The sequence below is a fragment of the Empidonax traillii genome, unplaced genomic scaffold, assembly GCF_003031625.1.
Source record: "Empidonax traillii isolate 1590-97213 ecotype Southwest subspecies unplaced genomic scaffold, ASM303162v1 scaffold353:size574767, whole genome shotgun sequence".
In the NCBI taxonomy this organism is placed as follows: Eukaryota; Metazoa; Chordata; class Aves; order Passeriformes; family Tyrannidae; genus Empidonax; species Empidonax traillii.
Window position 1 is genome coordinate 465,057 of NW_020955546.1, and position 17,422 is coordinate 482,478.

The 17,422-nt window shown below is 42.2% G+C and overlaps 1 protein-coding gene and 1 long non-coding RNA gene across 3 annotated transcripts; one reads left to right on the forward strand and one right to left on the reverse strand.

Moving 5' to 3' along the window:
• Positions 1–4,687: 4,687 nt before the first annotated feature.
• Positions 4,688–12,726, reverse strand: LOC114061726. The gene is made up of 3 exons (XR_003572194.1): positions 12,122–12,726; positions 11,585–11,745; positions 4,688–6,177 (listed from the first exon to the last, which is right to left on the reverse strand). It is a non-coding gene; the product is annotated as an uncharacterized LOC114061726 (long non-coding RNA).
• Positions 6,142–11,164, forward strand: LOC114061724 (neuropeptide Y receptor type 6-like). Of its 2 annotated transcripts, XM_027892468.1 has the most exons (4): positions 6,142–6,246; positions 8,397–8,474; positions 8,565–8,597; positions 9,593–11,164. In XM_027892468.1, exon 4 carries the CDS (start codon positions 9,608–9,610, stop codon positions 10,730–10,732), a length of 1,125 nt encoding a protein of 374 aa, XP_027748269.1. In that variant the 5' UTR covers positions 6,142–6,246; positions 8,397–8,474; positions 8,565–8,597; positions 9,593–9,607; the 3' UTR covers positions 10,733–11,164. The 2 variants fall into 2 exon arrangements, with proteins under 2 accessions (XP_027748269.1, XP_027748268.1); XM_027892467.1 differs by having other exon boundaries at positions 8,565–11,162.
• Positions 12,727–17,422: the final 4,696 nt, after the last annotated feature.

Consider the following 17,422-nt stretch of genomic DNA (forward strand, 5'->3'; position numbering starts at 1 on the left):
TTTAGACAAACATTCCCATCTCTTACAGGTGAAAATGTCTCCTCTGATACTACAGAAAGGCCAAACTCCACTTGACCCGGTGTCCTCCTGTGGCCCTGGGGGTGCAGGTTTCCTAGACAGCTAAGCATCAGTTTCTTCGGAGTCTCCCAGACTTTCATACTTCCCAGGTCATCTGAGCTGTTGCAGAGACTCCAAGCGGAGTCTCCAGTTCCTGTCGGATTCCTGCCTGCTGAGGCATCCAGTCACCTGATCTGTGCAGCGAGGCACTTGTTAGACACAGTCCTGGGAACCAGGTGGGTTTCCCTGCTCCTGGAATGGGCCTTTTCCGCCATATCTTCCAACTGTTCCTAACTGTAAATGAGTAATTGCATAACCCTCTCCCATGTATTTAAAAATTCCTGGGAAAGCACCATGCAAAAGAAATATGTGCTTTTCCCCTTCTGACAGGGCAGTTGCATCATAACATCATTTCAGTTCTGATAGCAACTTGGAGAATAAAATAAAAATCATTGTATAAGCACCTGAAGTTTCTAAATTTAGGCACTTCCTCAGATAAAAGCCCCGCCTGTGTCATCCACCTAAAGGAAATGTATTTCTCAAACCAGAAGCACTGGCCAAATAATGCCTTGTGATAAATGTCACCATGGGATATTTTAATTAGAGTGTTAGAAAGAAACCACACCGTTTTCACGCATTCAACTTTTCAGTTATTCCAGTAGAAATCATACTGTCTAGAGTCCACAGGAGGGCATCACTGCTTAAGAGATCATAAACCAGACATCTGAACAGTCCCTTTCCACCACTAGGCTTCCTATGGTACTATATATTCATATTAAAAGATGATACAAAACAAGTTATGAAAGAATTCTTTATATCAGTTTTTGTCACTAAAGAAACATACTCTTGTCATGCCCTTTAATGGGTCCAAACTGCCAAGATAGGAAAAGAACAATGAAGTTTTGGAAAAGAGCAGGAGGGGCAATAGAAGAAGATTAGTCAAAAGTACCTCTTGTAAATATTTTATCTAAGCCTTCATGTAAATACAAAATCATATTCTTTTAACTTCTTTCAACATCTTTATCCAAACCATCACATGGATAAAACATCCAGCAGCACTGCAAGCTTCCCCACCCTGGCACCTTGGTTTAGCTACAGATGTGAAAACTTGTGGAAGATCTACAGCTGTCTTTGAGAGAGCTCTTGCCTTTGATAAAAAGGTTTATCTTTCACTCTGTTGAGCTGTTTTTACTTAAATCTGCATGAACATCAAACCTGTGATCTTACTTTGGAGACTCCAGTGAATTAGCAATGGTTGGGAGAGGGGTTTTTGTTGAAAAATGTTGATTAAAAAGCACTGAGAGGCAACTGGATAGTCCTTTGCCTCCCTAAAGTTTGAACATGACACTCCTCAGGATAAAAATCTCTGCCCTGTGTGAATTCGGATGGGGAATAAAACACTACCCCTCTCTTGTATCTGCTTAATGCAAAATAAGATATCTACAGATAAAAAGGTAACTACAGAATAACCCACAGGAACTATTTCTTCAGTAAGTGGTATCAAAGTTTTATCAACAGAACAAAATCTTCCCTGAGCTCTTTGTAAGGGGAATTTGCTGAAGACAGAAACACACCTTTGTGAAGGGTGAAGTGGAAAATCATTGGAGAATTGAATTTGCATCCTTTTCTTTGGACTTATATTACCATCTTTCCTTAAATCCTGCCCTCCCTCCTCTTGCCTCTGAAGTTCAATTTCTCTTTTCCTCTTTCATCTTTTCACTCTTCTGTAATAATGCTTGATTTCCTTTCTTCTCTTTCCTAAAATTTGGTATAAAAGCTGGTCATAATTTGAAGCGATAGGATGAAAGTAAGGCAGGAAAATACAGTCTGAAAAGTCAAGGTTCTTGTGAAGGATCAAAGAACATAGCAATGCCATGACAGATGTGAGAGGGGAGATCTTTCACTGTATCTTAGTCCAGGATCATAAGTTTTGCCAAGGGAAGACCTGGAGCCAGCAGCAATCTCAGCCACGCTCTGATCTTTCTCATCTGCAAATCCTTCATTATGTATTTTCCAGCTGAATTAAAATCCACTTGCCTTTTTTTTTTTTTTTCCCTTAGCTATTCCTAGACTCCATCTATTTCTCATTCCACAGAACCTCTGTAGGGTGGTTTTGTGGAGCTTTTGCATGACTGACATTTAGCTTTGTTTGAACACAGCAGGCAGAGTTGTGCCATGAAGCTCAGTAAGTACCTGCCTGGAATTAGCTGTAAGACATCCGTGCTATTCAAGAAATTTTGAAATGAGGTGGTGGGAAGTGAGCCTCCCTAGACACAAAACAGCAATCTAGAATTCATATTTTGAGTTCAGAAAATCAAAACTGCTATTAACAATTTGGAACATGCTGGAAAATTGGAACAGATTGAGATTAACAGGAAAAAACCTTTTGATTATGTAAGTATTTCTTAATTAACAATTAGGACACTGGAAGATGTTATGGCATGAGAACAGCAGGGTTTGGTGCTTGCAGTGTTGTTATAAAAAGACTGTAGAATGGGGAAAAAACAAACCAGAAATACAAATTATCATATTCCCCCCAAGTCTGTGAGCTATTGAAATAATTCATTTTTTGGCAGAGATCACTTTGGGTAAAAATCAGCTGGAGAAGTTCTAGAAAGCTACAAAGAAGTGAATCAGGGCTTGGGAAGTGGAATCCATTATAAAATATGAATTAAAACAGTCACACTCTTATTATGATTACTCACATATTTTATCTGTTTTTCAGTGATAACAGTGACTTAGCTGACCCAGAAAATCAAGATGCTAACCTTCCAGCCAGGAAGTGTATCCATCTCCATCTCTGTGTCAACTGAATAAGGTCCAGAAATCAGCCAACAGTTCATGGCATGACATAATTTTAAAAATGAATATGCCATTATAAGTAACTCATTTATAGTTAAATCAGATTTTCAAACAGTTGACTTTTCATTCTAGGCATGAGCTAATTGAGACTCAGAATTAAGAATCAGAATGAGGACGTTGCAAAGCAGTCCTCTAGAGCTATGCAGCATAATGGAGTGAAACCTAAACTCCAGGTAGTGAACATGAATGCTTTTTGTCCTAATTTTTTTTCCAGTTAGGAAAAAAAAAAATCTAAATGGTGGAGCAGTGCTCAAACTTACACATATACATCTTTGGAGAAAAAATTACAGCACATACTTAGCTGATATTCAGGTGTTGCTAGTTCGGTCACATTACAGGATATTTACTGAAGATCCCTTACCAGGGTGTTGATCTCTCCCCAAACCAGGGAAATGTGCAGGGCCTGTGTTTTTCCTCCATCACAGCACATTATCTTACTTTCCTGGCATTAACCGGCACATCCGACGCTACCACAGGAGATTTCCAATTATTGTTGTTTATTTTTCTGGGCCTCTTTGAAGTGCTATAAAGAATGGTGCTCATTGGGAGGAAATATTCCAGGAGAAAGACTTGGGGGTGTTGGTTGACCAGAAGCTCAACAGGAGCTGGGAATGTGTGTCTGCAGCCCAGAGAGCCAAACGTGTCCTGGGGGTGTTCATCCTGCAGGAGAGAAGGCTCAGGGGAGACCTCAGAGCCCCTTCCAGTGCCTAAAGGAGCTCTAGGAGAGCTGGAGAGGGACTGGGGACAAGTCCCTGCAGTGACAGGATAAGGGAATGGCTTCAGACTTCCCAGAGGGAAGGGTTAGATGGGATATTGGGAAGGAATTCTTCCTCGTGAGGGTGGGCAGGCCCTGGCACAGGTTGCCCAGAGAAGCTGTGGCTTCCCCATCCCTGGAAGTGTCCAAGGCCAGGTTGGACGGGGCTTGGAGCAACCTGGGCTGGTGGAAGGTGTCCCTGCCCATGGCAGGGAAGGGAACTGGATGATCTTTAAGGTCCCTTCCAACCCTTAACACTCTGTGATTCTGTCACCCTTCAAGGATGTCACAGGTCACTGAACCAGCTCTTGGCTGATCTGCTGTTAAAGAACTCTTTCCCCTGGGAAGCTGAGAACTTGCACATCTGTACTAAATCTTGCTTTCTGAAGAAGGGGCCACACCGGGTAGGAACAAGCACTTCTGCACAGCTACATGGGAGAAGCAACTAAGCAACAGCAAAAGCTTAGAGTGATCAACCATCAGCAAAGATTCCCTCTGGGCAAGGGATCATGTAAATGCCAAAGCAAAAGGTGAACTCGAAGGACTGAGACGCTAGAGAATTTTTCACCAACGCGTTGTTGTCAACGCAACAGAAGTTACTACAAACTTAGACTTTAAAAACCTATTATAGCACTTCACCCATCACTTAGTACTGAGCAATTTAGAACAACATGATCATTGATGAAAAGCAAACACAATTCTGGTAGCCATTAACCTTTTTTTTGCAAACAGACGCTCCAGCATTTGACTGAAAACAATGCACCACGATCCCTCCTCCACAGCTACAGGTCCCACTCAGCACACTTACCTTTGACATCAGGCTTGAACACACCAGCAGCAGCTACACCCATGAGCCTCTGATGCTGGATGTGATCTAACTCACAACAGGTGTCAGCACAATTAAATCCACACATGGCAGCAGGTTGATGGGACTGTAAACCCCAGGGGTCCCACGTGAAACGCTCCAGCTTTTCCACAGAGGAAGGACCGCGTAGAGCTATATTAGAAACAGAGGTGTATGTAAATAAGCAAACTGACCTTTGAAATTCTTAAATAGAATCAGAACATCTTTTAATTTTGTTGACTTATTCCCTTTACAAACACATAATGCGTTTTTATGGCTTGTTCTGATGCCTGCCTGGCACGCTGCATGTTCTAGTCCTGATTCACTTCCTTGGGCTACAGTACAACGAGAAGCAGAATTTCTGAAGTACTTTGGCAAAGCTTTGTTTTTATAGTATTTTTGACATAATCAAAACCAGCAAGTTCTAGAAATGCTTTAGAAAAGTGTATTCACGTTGCTTGATTGTAGCATTTTTGGTAAAAATGTCAGAATTGCCAGAGCACACCTAGAATAAAAAGCAATAGGCTAAAGGGAAGGAAATTTTAGGGAGAGGTGTTAAGGAGTCTTCCTAACACTAAATTAGGCCCTTGAGTACCTAACGTAGGATTATTACAGGTGGTTAAAAAACAGGCTGGACAAACACACCATGAATAGATAGAAATAGATGAGAAGCAGGAGGTTTGCCTGGGTGATCACACAGGTTCCCTCCACCCCACCCCTAGTGTCTGCAAATACAGCAGCATGACAACCAACAATATTTTCAGGTAATTAGTTCCAAACTGCAGTTTCATGAGTATTGCTCATCCCAACCCTCCTCCTACTACTTTTCAAAAATCATTCTCTCAAAAAAAAAACCAGATTGAGGTATTAGGGGTTAAGTGGAGCCAGGTACAAATTCAAGAGTTTATTCAGCAACTTACCAGAGAGCACATCCTAAGAAAAACAGTTCCTTTCCCATCCCACAAATGTCCACTCTAAATATTTAATAGGGAAATGCTGAATTGAATGCTAATATTTGTAAATAAGTGACTACAAAATGTATGGACTTTTACTGGAAAAAATAATAAAAATAAAGCCCCTTTTCACCGTGTGCTAATGCAATGTGTCACACCTTGCTTTTCAGGAATATTTTTATATCTGTGGAGTATAAGCTAAAATATCAATTTAAAGTGAAAATCTGATTATCTTAATTGCAATAAAGCCAATGACACACCTAATAGGGTGTGCACGCTCTTTCCAAGCAGGCTAATGTACAATCATATCAGTTAAGAAAGCAATATGCCATCTGCAGATATTTATATATGAAATCCAACATAGGGAAAACATTTATACTACAGAACAGATTAAATAATTGAAAATGAAATTGCAAGATAAGGTGTTTGACAAGGTGGAGGGAAACTGCTCGGTGGAGGAAAATCCATCCCCATGACTACTGGTCCTTCCTCCTCCCTGCTCACTGCTGCTCATCTCTCCTTGGATTCCAGAGCTTGTTTTATTCCTCAGCAGCCTCCCTGCAGCCTGGTGGATTCAGTGCACTTGGAAACTGGGGGATCTGTGGTTTGTTTCAGGAAGACAAGAAGGGAGAGTTTAAGTATCACTTTAGCAGCAGATGGCTTTGCTCTGGATTCTGTTACACACAAAGAAGATGGTTTTGCTGGCTCTGTAAGCACAAAAAGGGAAGAGGAAAATTGTTAAAGGCAGAGTGGATATGACTTGAATTTTTCAGCAGGTAAGAAGTCAGAAAATCTGTATAACTCTGGCAAAAGTTACTGAAATATATCTTTTAAAGCGTTCTGTTATTTTGTACCTCCTATATTTAAAATTGAATGGGAAATGTCCTCCACATGTTGTCTGTGCAATACTTTGGAACTTAATAAACAATGTTTGTAATTGAAACATTTACTGGGCACCTTGAAGGGATGGGACTATTCATCTTCATCACAGGTAAGAAAATACTTAGGAAAGAAAGCCTTTTTAAAACTCACTTTATTTTAGACCTTTCTTTTGCTTAGGAACATTTCAGTAATGTTTCTGCAGAGAGAGGAATGAAACAACTAGGCTGAGGGGTTTCTAACAGCTTCTAGTGTTAAACTCTCACTGTGGTAGAGAATCTTTTTCAAAATGCATGAATTAGAGGTTGAAGTAATTAGTTCTTTCTATTAAACACTTCAATTCTGACATCAGTTGTAGCTGTGGTCCAAGGACACTGATTCCACTAAATTTTTTAGCTTTAAAAATGCCAGTGTTTATTACAATATTGTTCAACATTCAGTAAGTATTAGAGTAACTTATTTTTTTAATGCTGTGAATACTCCAGTTGTTTAACAAGACAGGTGTAGTGGTTTTATTGCCAAGGAAATGTTTAAATTGCCTTGCAGAATGGCAGGTACTAAAGGCTGTACTTTTTAACTCCCAGCACAAACCAAACAGTGAAAAGAAATTACACTTTTTCCTGAGAAAAGGACAGTGTAGATGGAGAGTGTGCCTAAAACTGAAGTAGTGAGTGAACTCATTAGGTCAGTACAGGGACTGTTCCCAAATGCCAGGGAAGCCCTACCAGCCACTCTGAATTCTCGGGAGAGGACATTCAGCACTTGCTATCAAACTGTGTGGTGCAACCATGGATAAATAAGCAAGCTTAGCAAATAGTGCATAAAATATTACCAACTTGGCTCAGCCTCATGGCCTTTGAGCTCCCACAGCTTCTCCTGCTCACATAAAAAGCAGGGAAGAGCAGAGGTTGCCTTTGAAGGGATCTGCTGCCAGGCCAGCTCCCCTGCTGACACCTGACCTCTTCCCAAGGGCCAGGGCTCAGGTCTGTGCCAGGTGACCACCACAGGCACTGCAAAGGGAAGGATCAGTCTGGGATCAGCAGCCAGACTTTAGACCCTCAACCTCTCCAGGGGCAGCAAAGCTCATCGGGGCAACAACTGCCACTGTTGGTGGTAAATGGACCATTTACTGCCTCTTGCTCTCCCAGCACACTCATCCTTCAGGGGGACAAATCCAGCCAGGCAATCAGTGCTGCTCCAGGGAAAAGTGGTTTGCAGTGAATTCCAGGGAAGAGGTGCTGTTGCCCAGTCACTGAGGGTGACTGTGCTCGATCCACAGCCCCTGTCCTTGCTCCTGGACTCATTAGGAGAAGAGTTTTTGGAGGCTGGAACACACACAGTGGGGTACCCAGCTCTTGTTCTTGCCCTGCTGGAGTAGGGACACCTGCAAGGGACTACAAAATCTATCTGAGCCACCAGACTGTGAATGGCTTTTGCAGACTGACTGTGCAGGTTTCCATGCCAGGTGCATTATTTAGGGAGATTACAGGGCTTAATGCCAGCCCTGACCACAAATTAAGTAATAATTGGGACATCAGGGCCACATAGAGTCACAAAAATCCACAGCCTCTTCCCACTCCAACATGAGCATGCTGGTTGAAAGGGGTATTTTAATTAGAATGAGAGTGGTCATAGATGCTCCAAAGGGGGTTGTGTTGTCTTTTATCTGTTGTTTTGTTTTGATTTTTTTTTTTTTTTAGAATCTTAATTTGAAGCATCCAAACTTAATGTCAAGTAGAAGTATCAGGACAAAGCAGTCCAGGATATAATTCTGGCTGGAATATTCTTTGAGTGTCTGGGGGCAAGCAGTTACAGAATCATCATTCCCATTTTAACCCTGGATTTGGTGTTTAATCTCATGCAAGCAACACATTTTTTTTTATTCCTTAGTGATTAGATAATGGCTATAATTCCTATGAAAAGGTTGACAAATCTTCTACACATAAGCAGATTATTTCTAGTAATAATAAAACATCTACCCAATCTTTCTTCTTTTTGTGCACCCTCTTTTACTTCCCACTGCTCCTTCATTCTCCTGTCTCCACAGGATCTCAGCACTATTACTAGGGGTGAAGAACCATCTCCTTCCAGCCAGTTTTCCAATAACTTCAAAAAAAGAATTAAGGTGAGTTAAAGTTGAGGTTTGGAAGGTATATGTGTAGAACATGCTTATTTTAAAAGTTACTCATTTCATCCTTTTTGTTTTCTTTTCCAGGTTGGAAATAACCCCTTTCTGGCCAGAGAGCTGGTGAGCCTTTAATTTAAGATTTAACTTTTTCACTTGGTGATACATTCAACCCCATCAAGATATTCTGCTGAACCTAATTCTTCCCAGTAATATTAGTTTTATAACAGAACTGTGCTAAAATCAGATTTTTTTGCTTGACTCCTGTTTAAGTTGGAGCTGAAAGAAGAATCAACTCTGTGTCTCTTGGGTACATGCTGCAAAAAAATTTAAGGGCATCATTTGTCAAGCTTGTACAACAGTGAACAGTGTGTAGGGAAATGAAACAACCCTTGGTAACTCCTGACAGAGAAATGACTTCGTGTACAACTACGATGTGATCTGTGTTTGGTCTACATTTTTCTCAAGTTAGATTGAGGAAAAAGGCCGTGCTTCCTTCAGTGCATCAGCAGAACAGGAAACTGCCTCAAAAATATCATTCCTAGAGGTGTTGTATACCACCTGAGCCCAAGCACACATAATTTTGATCAGTTCAGGAGGATTTGGTGTATTAGCTCACACTGCTTTGTAGGTTTGAAGACAATATAAGTGTGATGTCTAAGCTAGCAATGTGGTGGCAGGACCCAGCTCTTCTTTCCTGATTATACAAAAGCAACTAATTATCCTCACCGGAATTCACTGACCTTGCTAAATCTTCAGCGGAGACAGACCTTAAAATATTTGATTCTGAAAAGCAAACTTTATCCACAGTTGGTAGAAGAGGATTTGTATGAAAATGCCCACACAAGTTTAACCAGAGCTGCTGTCACTGCTGTTTCTTGTACACCACAGTCCCAGGTCTCTGTCAGAGCAGAACCTCAGAAAGCTGACATCCACCTCCATCCACAGGTAATTATAACCCCACTAATAACCACTCACTTTGCCAGTACTGTGATTAATCACATTAGATTTGCTCAAAACCTGAAGGACACCGACTGGAGTAACAGACCCACAGTAATCACTGCTTTGAAAAGCTCCATGCCAAGTATATTCTAAATAACACGAGGTTTTGTCCATAGGTTGGGAGATGCTTCATGATGGATAAAGCCATTCAGCACCCCAGTGAGATCCTGCCCAACCAATCTGTCTCCAACTTTAGCTTTTCTCAGTTTCTGAACTTTGACACATGCCAGCTTTCCTTCCTTGCAGAGTTCTTGCTTATTACAGCTTACACCTTAGTTTTACTAGTGGGGCTTTTTGGGAATCTTTGCTTGATTATTGTAATAAAGAGGAGGAAAGAAGCTCAAAATGTTACCAACATTTTGATCGCCAACCTCTCTTTATCAGATGTCTTGATCTGTATCATGTGCATCCCTGTCACGGTTGCATACACCTTAATGGACCACTGGATATTTGGGGAAGCAATGTGTAAAATGGGTTCTTTCATACAAAGTTTATCTGTCACGGTCTCCATTTTCTCCCTTGTGCTCATTGCTGTTGAGAGGTATCAGTTAATTGTGAACCCACGTGGCTGGAAGCCCAACATTTCACACGCTTACTGGGGAATTCTTTTCATCTGGGGGCTCTCCCTCGTAATATCCCTTCCTTTTTTAATATTTCACCAGTTGACAGATGAGCCCTTCAAACACCTGTCTTTCCACAGTGATTTCTACAAGAACAAGGTGGCTTGCATCGAAGCGTGGCCCTCTCTCACAGAGAGGCTGATTTTCACCACCAGCCTGCTGGTTTTCCAGTACTGCTTCCCCCTGGGGTTTATTTTCATCTGCTACCTCAGGATATTTGTGTGTCTTCGAAGGAGACGCTTTAAGATAGACAGGATGAGGGAGAACGAGAGCAGGCTGGGTGAAAACAAAAGGATTAACATGATGCTGGTGTCAATTGTTGTGACTTTTGCAGCTTGCTGGTTGCCTCTCAATATATTCAACGTGGTTTTTGACTGGAACTACGAGGCACTGATGAGCTGCAATCACAACCTGGCATTTACCATCTGCCACCTCGTGGCCATGGTCTCAACATGTATCAACCCCATCTTCTATGGATTTCTGAACAGGAACTTTCAGAAGGATTTGATAGTATTAGCTCACCACTGCACATGCTCAGCATCCCAGGAGGAATATGAGAATATTGCCCTTTCAAATCTGCAGACTGATGCATCTAAGGGGTCTCTGAAATTAAATAATCCCCGTGTGGATATATAAAACAATCCAACAGCAGCTTCCAAAATTTTGTGTTTTGTTGCAGGTGGCCTCTTTCTGTAGGTCTTGGTCACGTTACCACCAAGTTTAGAGGGAGTTTTTGCCATTTAGTTCAGCAAAACCAGGATTATGCTCCCACAGGCATACTCTTAACAGGTCCTTAATGATAGTATTAATGCTAATAAACCACTTCCAAGAGTCAGAAAGATCAATAATAAGGAATTATAAACAGTATTAACATCTTACTTTTTTAATCCACAGTTTCAAAGTGACTGGCATCCAACCTTGGCTCCAAAAAATCATTTCCATTTCAACCACTGATGGGATGTCCTCCCTAAACCCCAGCTTCCAAGTAAACCCTGAACACTGGGGTGTTCCTGACTTCAGCATCCTTTCTCATAGTTCTCTGGCCTTTTGATTTTCCTACCCTACACTGATCCCAGCCCTGATTACAGGTCCTTGAACTTATCCTAAGCCTCCACCATCTTCCTTTCAACCCCAGCATGCAGCTTATTTTGGTTTGGTACCAGTCCAGCCCAGAAATTGTATTTTAACAAGGGGAAAGGTTGGAGTTGGAATTCTTTTTTTTTTTTTTTTTTTTTTTTTTTATGAGCACTAAAACAGTTGAAAAGTTGATTTGCTGCAAAGATGTCTTCACTCAGATTGTTCTTGCTGTTCAAGATGAAATACATATTTAGCATTTCTCCTAAAAGCATTGCATTCTCCAAACCACCAGTACACATCATTGCTTTTGCTCTTACCATCACCACTGGTCCCTACAACAGACCTTTTAGAATCTCCATTATCAAACAAACACACTATGAATTCAGAGTATATTTTGCTTTAGCTACTTACCCAGAGCTCTCTTTGAGCAGATAATTGGGTTTGCATTTTCACTGCAGCAATATCTTTCTCCACATTTGTGCACTAGCACAAGGGCACACTTGAGCAGATGTGGTCATTTCTGTCCAGCTGTGTTTGAAAACAGTTTCTTTTGTAGCACAGTGCATAGAAACCTAAAGGTGTAATGCTGAACACAGCTTTTTTCAGACTAAAACATTTTAAAAAACACTTTCCAGTGTAGGATGAAAAAAATAACCAGACTTAATTGTCATCCATGATACAGTTTATATTGGGCTATTTAAATACAATACTTAAAACACTTTAGTCCATCAACTCACCTTGCTTCCTCTTGTTCAATATAATTAATTACTTGTATTGCTAAAGAATCCTTTCTTCTTTTCTTTGGAGTTTTTTAAAACCCTTAACACTTGCACATAAAATTCCTTGCAACGTGTTCCCTGACTTTAGCAATTTACCAATGCCCCACTTAAAAAAATTAACATCTATATTACAACGAGCTCCTTGCTGATTCAGCTGTGATGAACTTACCCTCAGGCCATAAAATTCTCTGGGAGAGGGACCATCATTTTCCGCAGTCAAGCAGTTCTTAAAGGATTCCTTCAGGCCACAGTCCTCTTGCTCCAGCACTCGTTCAGACTGGCTGCATCACTCTGCTCATCAGAGGAGCCTCAGGAGCTCTTGCAGATGCTCTGGGTTGTCAAGTGCTCCCTGATTCACCCTGAGCAAAAAGACCTTGCTGAACTCCATCAGTGCCCGAGCCCACTGCAGTCACCAGGGCAGCCCTGCTCACAGGGGCGAGAAAGGCAGAATTAGCAACACAGTAATCAAGAGTGACAGCTACGGAGTAGTTTTGGCATCATTTAGTATTTTTTTTCTAATTAGATCCCTTATCACACCTGTGCACTGGAGTGCATAAACCAGAACTTCAACACCTGCCTTGTGCATCATAGAAAAGAAACCAGGAGACAGATAAATGCCTTATAAAGGCCAGTGATCACACTGATGAGAGTACCTTGGTGTTAATTAGTTCCATTGACTCCACCCCTCGGTCACTGGGCTCCCTCTGTTGCTGGTTCACACTGTCTGCTTGTTTAGCAAATGGGTGTTTAAGTTAAAAGCAGCAACTTGCAATCGATAACCACCCTGAGCACGGCCCAAGGGGCTGGTGTGTGCCTTGGTGAAGGACAGGTGCTGGTGCTGGAGACTCCAGGGTAATAAGGAGAGTCACTACTTTCATTGCACTTGCTTAAATGAGAGCAAATCTGATTCAGGAACTTCACTTTTCTTGGAGATTCCAGTGCCCATACAGATAGTCACCTAATACTGCCAGAAGTATTCATTCACTGAACAGATCATTTTAACAAATCCTGGTGGCATTCCTGGGCTATCAGCTGGGTTTCCCTGAGTTTGGAATGCAGATCTCTGTCACTGTCTTCCTCATATTTAAGTAGTTTACAGCTTCAGGGCCCATGCTGAAAGCAATTTGCGAGCACAGGACATTCAGAGTTTAATTTATTAATATTAGCACAACAGTTCATATTACTCTCAGTGCTCTCAGAAGCATCTCAGAGAATATTTGGTGTTTGAATCAGGCTCAGCTGAGATTCCCATGTGTGAACTTGGCCTAAGTGGCTCCCATGCCAGCATTCCCATCCCTCAGGCACACCCAAGTGTGCTTAGTTTAACAGCAAAGGTGGGTTTAGTATCACGTCTCAAGTGGTTTAAATACAGCCCCAAAATTAACGCTGGTTTAAATTATGTGATGCTGATGGACGGTCTCCCTTCACTGTCTCTCCCTAGAAGTGCTTGGGCAGTGCATTAGACAGGTACAAAAAAGATTGCCATCGCTTTTTGTGACACCCACGGTCTGCTCACGACATCCTGATCAGACTCAAGCAATCAATTTTTCCCTTCCAGTCTGAATCTTGGCACAAGAGGGTTCTTCATTAGCAGGTGGGAGCATTCTGAGCAGTGACTTCCTCGGAATCAAACATGAACAATCACACTTGTGCCTTGATTTCTTCTTCTCATTTCTTCCTGACACTTTCATTTGACTCAAGTGCTGATGCTCCATTTCTGTCCTGAGCATTCAGTTATCAAGTATCTCTTCCTGATGCTGCACTTACAAAAATCATCGTTAACTGAACAGAGGATCATCACGGTATTGAAGGCTCTCAGTACATCCAGTGGCTTCATGTGCATCCTGATGCTGAATTTCCAGGCAAGTCAGTAGCAGTGAACTGACTTTGACAGGAATAGGACATAGCAAGTAGACAAAATTCTAACAGGCTTTCTCACCAGAGAGTTGTGACTTGATCACAGAATCATGGAATGTTCTGAGTTGGAAGAGACACACAAGGATCATCAAGTCCCGGCTGGAGGACTGTGAGCTTCCTCAGGGGAGCAGCAACACGGATTTAATTATTGAAAACTAGAGGGAGAACCTGAACTCCCAAATGGTATCCCAATGTACAAACAAACTCTTGGGTTGTTTGGTGTTTTTTTTTTTTTAAACTCCATCAGAGCTTTGTTCACGTGGTCCAGTTGTGCAGACCAGACTAATATAATTATAAACAACCTTGTAAATGGACATACCCTTACCTGTCTGTGTATTTTATGGTTGATTGGTTTAACTGTGAGCACATATAACTAGGCTGAGGTACTTGGGAACTGGCATTCATTGTGAAAATGATTCTGTTGAGCAGAGAGATCGATTGATTATTGACTGTAATTCTGTCTGTGGGCAAAGGCAGTACCAGTGCTGTGTGTGATTTAAAGACTTTGATTGCTCCCATCAACTGACAAATAAACATTGCCCTGTGTAAAGCTGCCACTGTGCCCAGCTGGTAAATTGTGCTGTCTGTAACGGGGGAAGGACAGTTCTCACGTCCCCAAAGGCCAAGAATCACCAAGAGGTCAAAGAAAAATGCAAAGCCTGCTGCAGATGGAAAGGGTGGGCACAGAGCAGACAAGACAGGGCTGAAGGGCACAAAGGCACTCGGGAGGGGACTTGACCAGAGCACAGATGGAGGGGAGGACACAGAGCCTGCTCTGGGGAAGAGGAGTGACCTGCAGAGATGCCCTGGCACCCCCAGAGGGGTACAAATTACACCCCAGAGATACCACTGTGCCAAGGTGACCCTCTAAAGCATCAGCATGAGCCAAGAGGAGAGGAATAAAAGACACAAAGAAAAATTAAAAAGCAACAGGATATGTGACAAATGAGGAAAAAAAAATTTAAAATGGCCAGCTTGATGAAAGGAGAGAGAAAATTTGAAAGCTGAGGGGTACAAGGTAGAGGAGAAAAAAAAATGAAATTAGGGAGAGAAAAATAGACAAAAGTAGATATGGAAAAACAATTCAAAATGAGAGGAGAGCAAATCTATAGCAAAGCTTTGAGAAACCTCACAATGAAGGGTCAGATGGACAGCAGATGTACTTAGTGGAACCTCATAGACTCCATAAACACAAAACTGTCCTTTCAATTCTATGCTAATAAGACACTTAGAAATATTCCACAGTGGCAACCTTAGAATTATCTTGTCTGGTGTCACTCATTTTTAAACAAGGTTCCTTTGGTTTCCATGCAAATGCACTGACTGATGCCTTTTATTTTATTTCATTTCATTTCATAGGCTTCTCCATTAGTCACAGGCTATTTACATAATGTGATGGAATTGGCACCTGTGTGGAGCTGTTCTCTGAGCAGAATTCACCCTCAGACCCAGTGAGGAAAACTGGTTAATTTGTGCAGATGTCAGGGCTGTAACAGCTCCATGAATCAGTTCTTCCAACCAGGAATGGCTACGAGAGTCACAGGAAGCTCTCCAAGTTTGGGTTCCCACTAAAGAGAATCTCTCAACCCCCCTGGCCAGCTCCATTTTTAGGCTGGAGGCTTCTGCAGGGCTTAATTCCAAATTCCACGAAGCCAGAGCTTCATGGCCCAGAGTTCCCAGGCACTCCTGCAGTGACTCTGCACAGCCTCCACCTCCACAGGCTCCCAGGGCACCCTTCCACTTCCCAACACATCCAAGTCTCTCCCACCCTCAATACAGGCCAACAGATTTTCCTATTAACAAGCCACAAAAACACTGCTTTTGGGGCTAAAATCACTTGGATGGTATAGTTGTGTCAGATAATTCCATGCTTTAATTTCTACCTCAAAGCCATCTCAGGATTTGCCATCATGACAACCACTAAAAGCCATCCCATGACTGTAGTCTGACCATATTCCCGTATTTCCTCAAGTAGTTGGCCAGTGGAAACTGCTTAATCTTCATCAGTATATTGGTTTTTGGGGTGGTGTTTGTGTTTTGTTTGCTTTTCATATAAGTGCAATGACTCTTCTTACACATGAGATGTAAACCTAGGCAAGAATTAAATTCAAGAAGTTTTGTATAGATCACAAGAAGAAGGGAGATCCCAGAACAGCCTCTCCAAGCCAGCTGTTCCATTCTCCTGGAATTTCCTCAACAAAACTATCTAGCTGTCCTCCCCTTTTACACAACTGCAAGGACCTGACAGCAACTGCAGCCTCGCAGTCCTTACCCATTGCCATCGCCTCTCGGGCAGATTCCACTGCTAAATGAGCTCTCTTTGGCTGCAGGATCAATGGCAAACAGCGTGGATTTTGGGAAGAGGCTTGACTCTGAAGTGGCAGGGAAGGAGCTGGACAGAACAGAGCCGAGAGAAGCTCAGTGGAGCTCAGACCCTGGAAGAGACTTGGGACAACTCTGCAAAAAAATGGAGAGACAGGTTACAAGTCTCAGAGCAGATTGTAACAGCATGTAAACATTCATCTATGTTTAACTCAACACACCATCAGCCAACTGGGCTGTCAGAGAAAAAATTGTATTTGAGCATCGTGTCTTCACAGGACACTTTCACAGAGACCAAAAGGCACAGGAACCATTTAATATTTAACTTGCACAGGAGGGAAATTCACACGGACACTGCAAAGAGCAGGAGGAGCCTGGGCCACTGCAGTGCTCCAGCTGTGCCGCAGGACGGGCTCTTCACATCCTCATGGGTGGCTCAAAGTTTATTCTCTTTTGAGGAGCTCCAAAGCAAAGGTCAGAGGGACCTCGCCACACCCACAGGGTAAACCTTTAGGAGGATAATTAGTCAGCAAATAATCTCTTCTAAGATATCCAAGCCACTATTTCACTATTTGTAAAGAATATCCTTATCAGTCGACCCAGCAAGGCTGTCAGCATGGCATGATACCCCATCCAGCACTCACTTTTGTGCATTTCAGGTGCCTTTAAGTCTCTTATTACTTCCAGCTCTTTATTCCCAGACCCTTCTGACTGTGTGAGCAGGTTAAGTTCTCACTTACACCAAATGCAATGTGCACTCCTGCCCTGCACAGAAATCAGACTAAGTGATCCAAGAGAGCCAAATCTCCATCACCCCCAACCTTTGAGTGCTGCAGAACCTGCCAAAGAGGGTCGGGTACGAGGGCATAACCGTCTTTTGAGGTGCTCTTTATTAACTCAAACCAGCTCAAATTTTGCCCTGTGTTTAGGCCTGCCAACAAAACCATCGTCACACTGCACTGAATCATCAGCTGGAGTGAGGGAAGTCCCGTGATGACGAGATTGCTGGTTTCTAATTAAAGATGAACTTGTGAGACTCCTTTAAAAGTTGGCCACAGGGTTAGCATTGAATCCAAAAGCAAAATCCGAGTTGACTGAAAGGTCAGCAAACCCAGGGAGATAATTACTGCTTGATGTTCCAGGAAACCCAAGCCCTGACACTGAGTTTAAAAAAAGGAAAAAAAATGCCTTTGATGAACGATAACAAAAACTTTCTTTCTTCCCGTCTCCA

Coding starts and splice junctions, on each gene's coding strand:
- LOC114061724 (XM_027892468.1), top strand. CDS start 9,608: ATGATGGATAAAGCCATTCAGCACCCCAGTGAGATCCTGCCCAACCAA.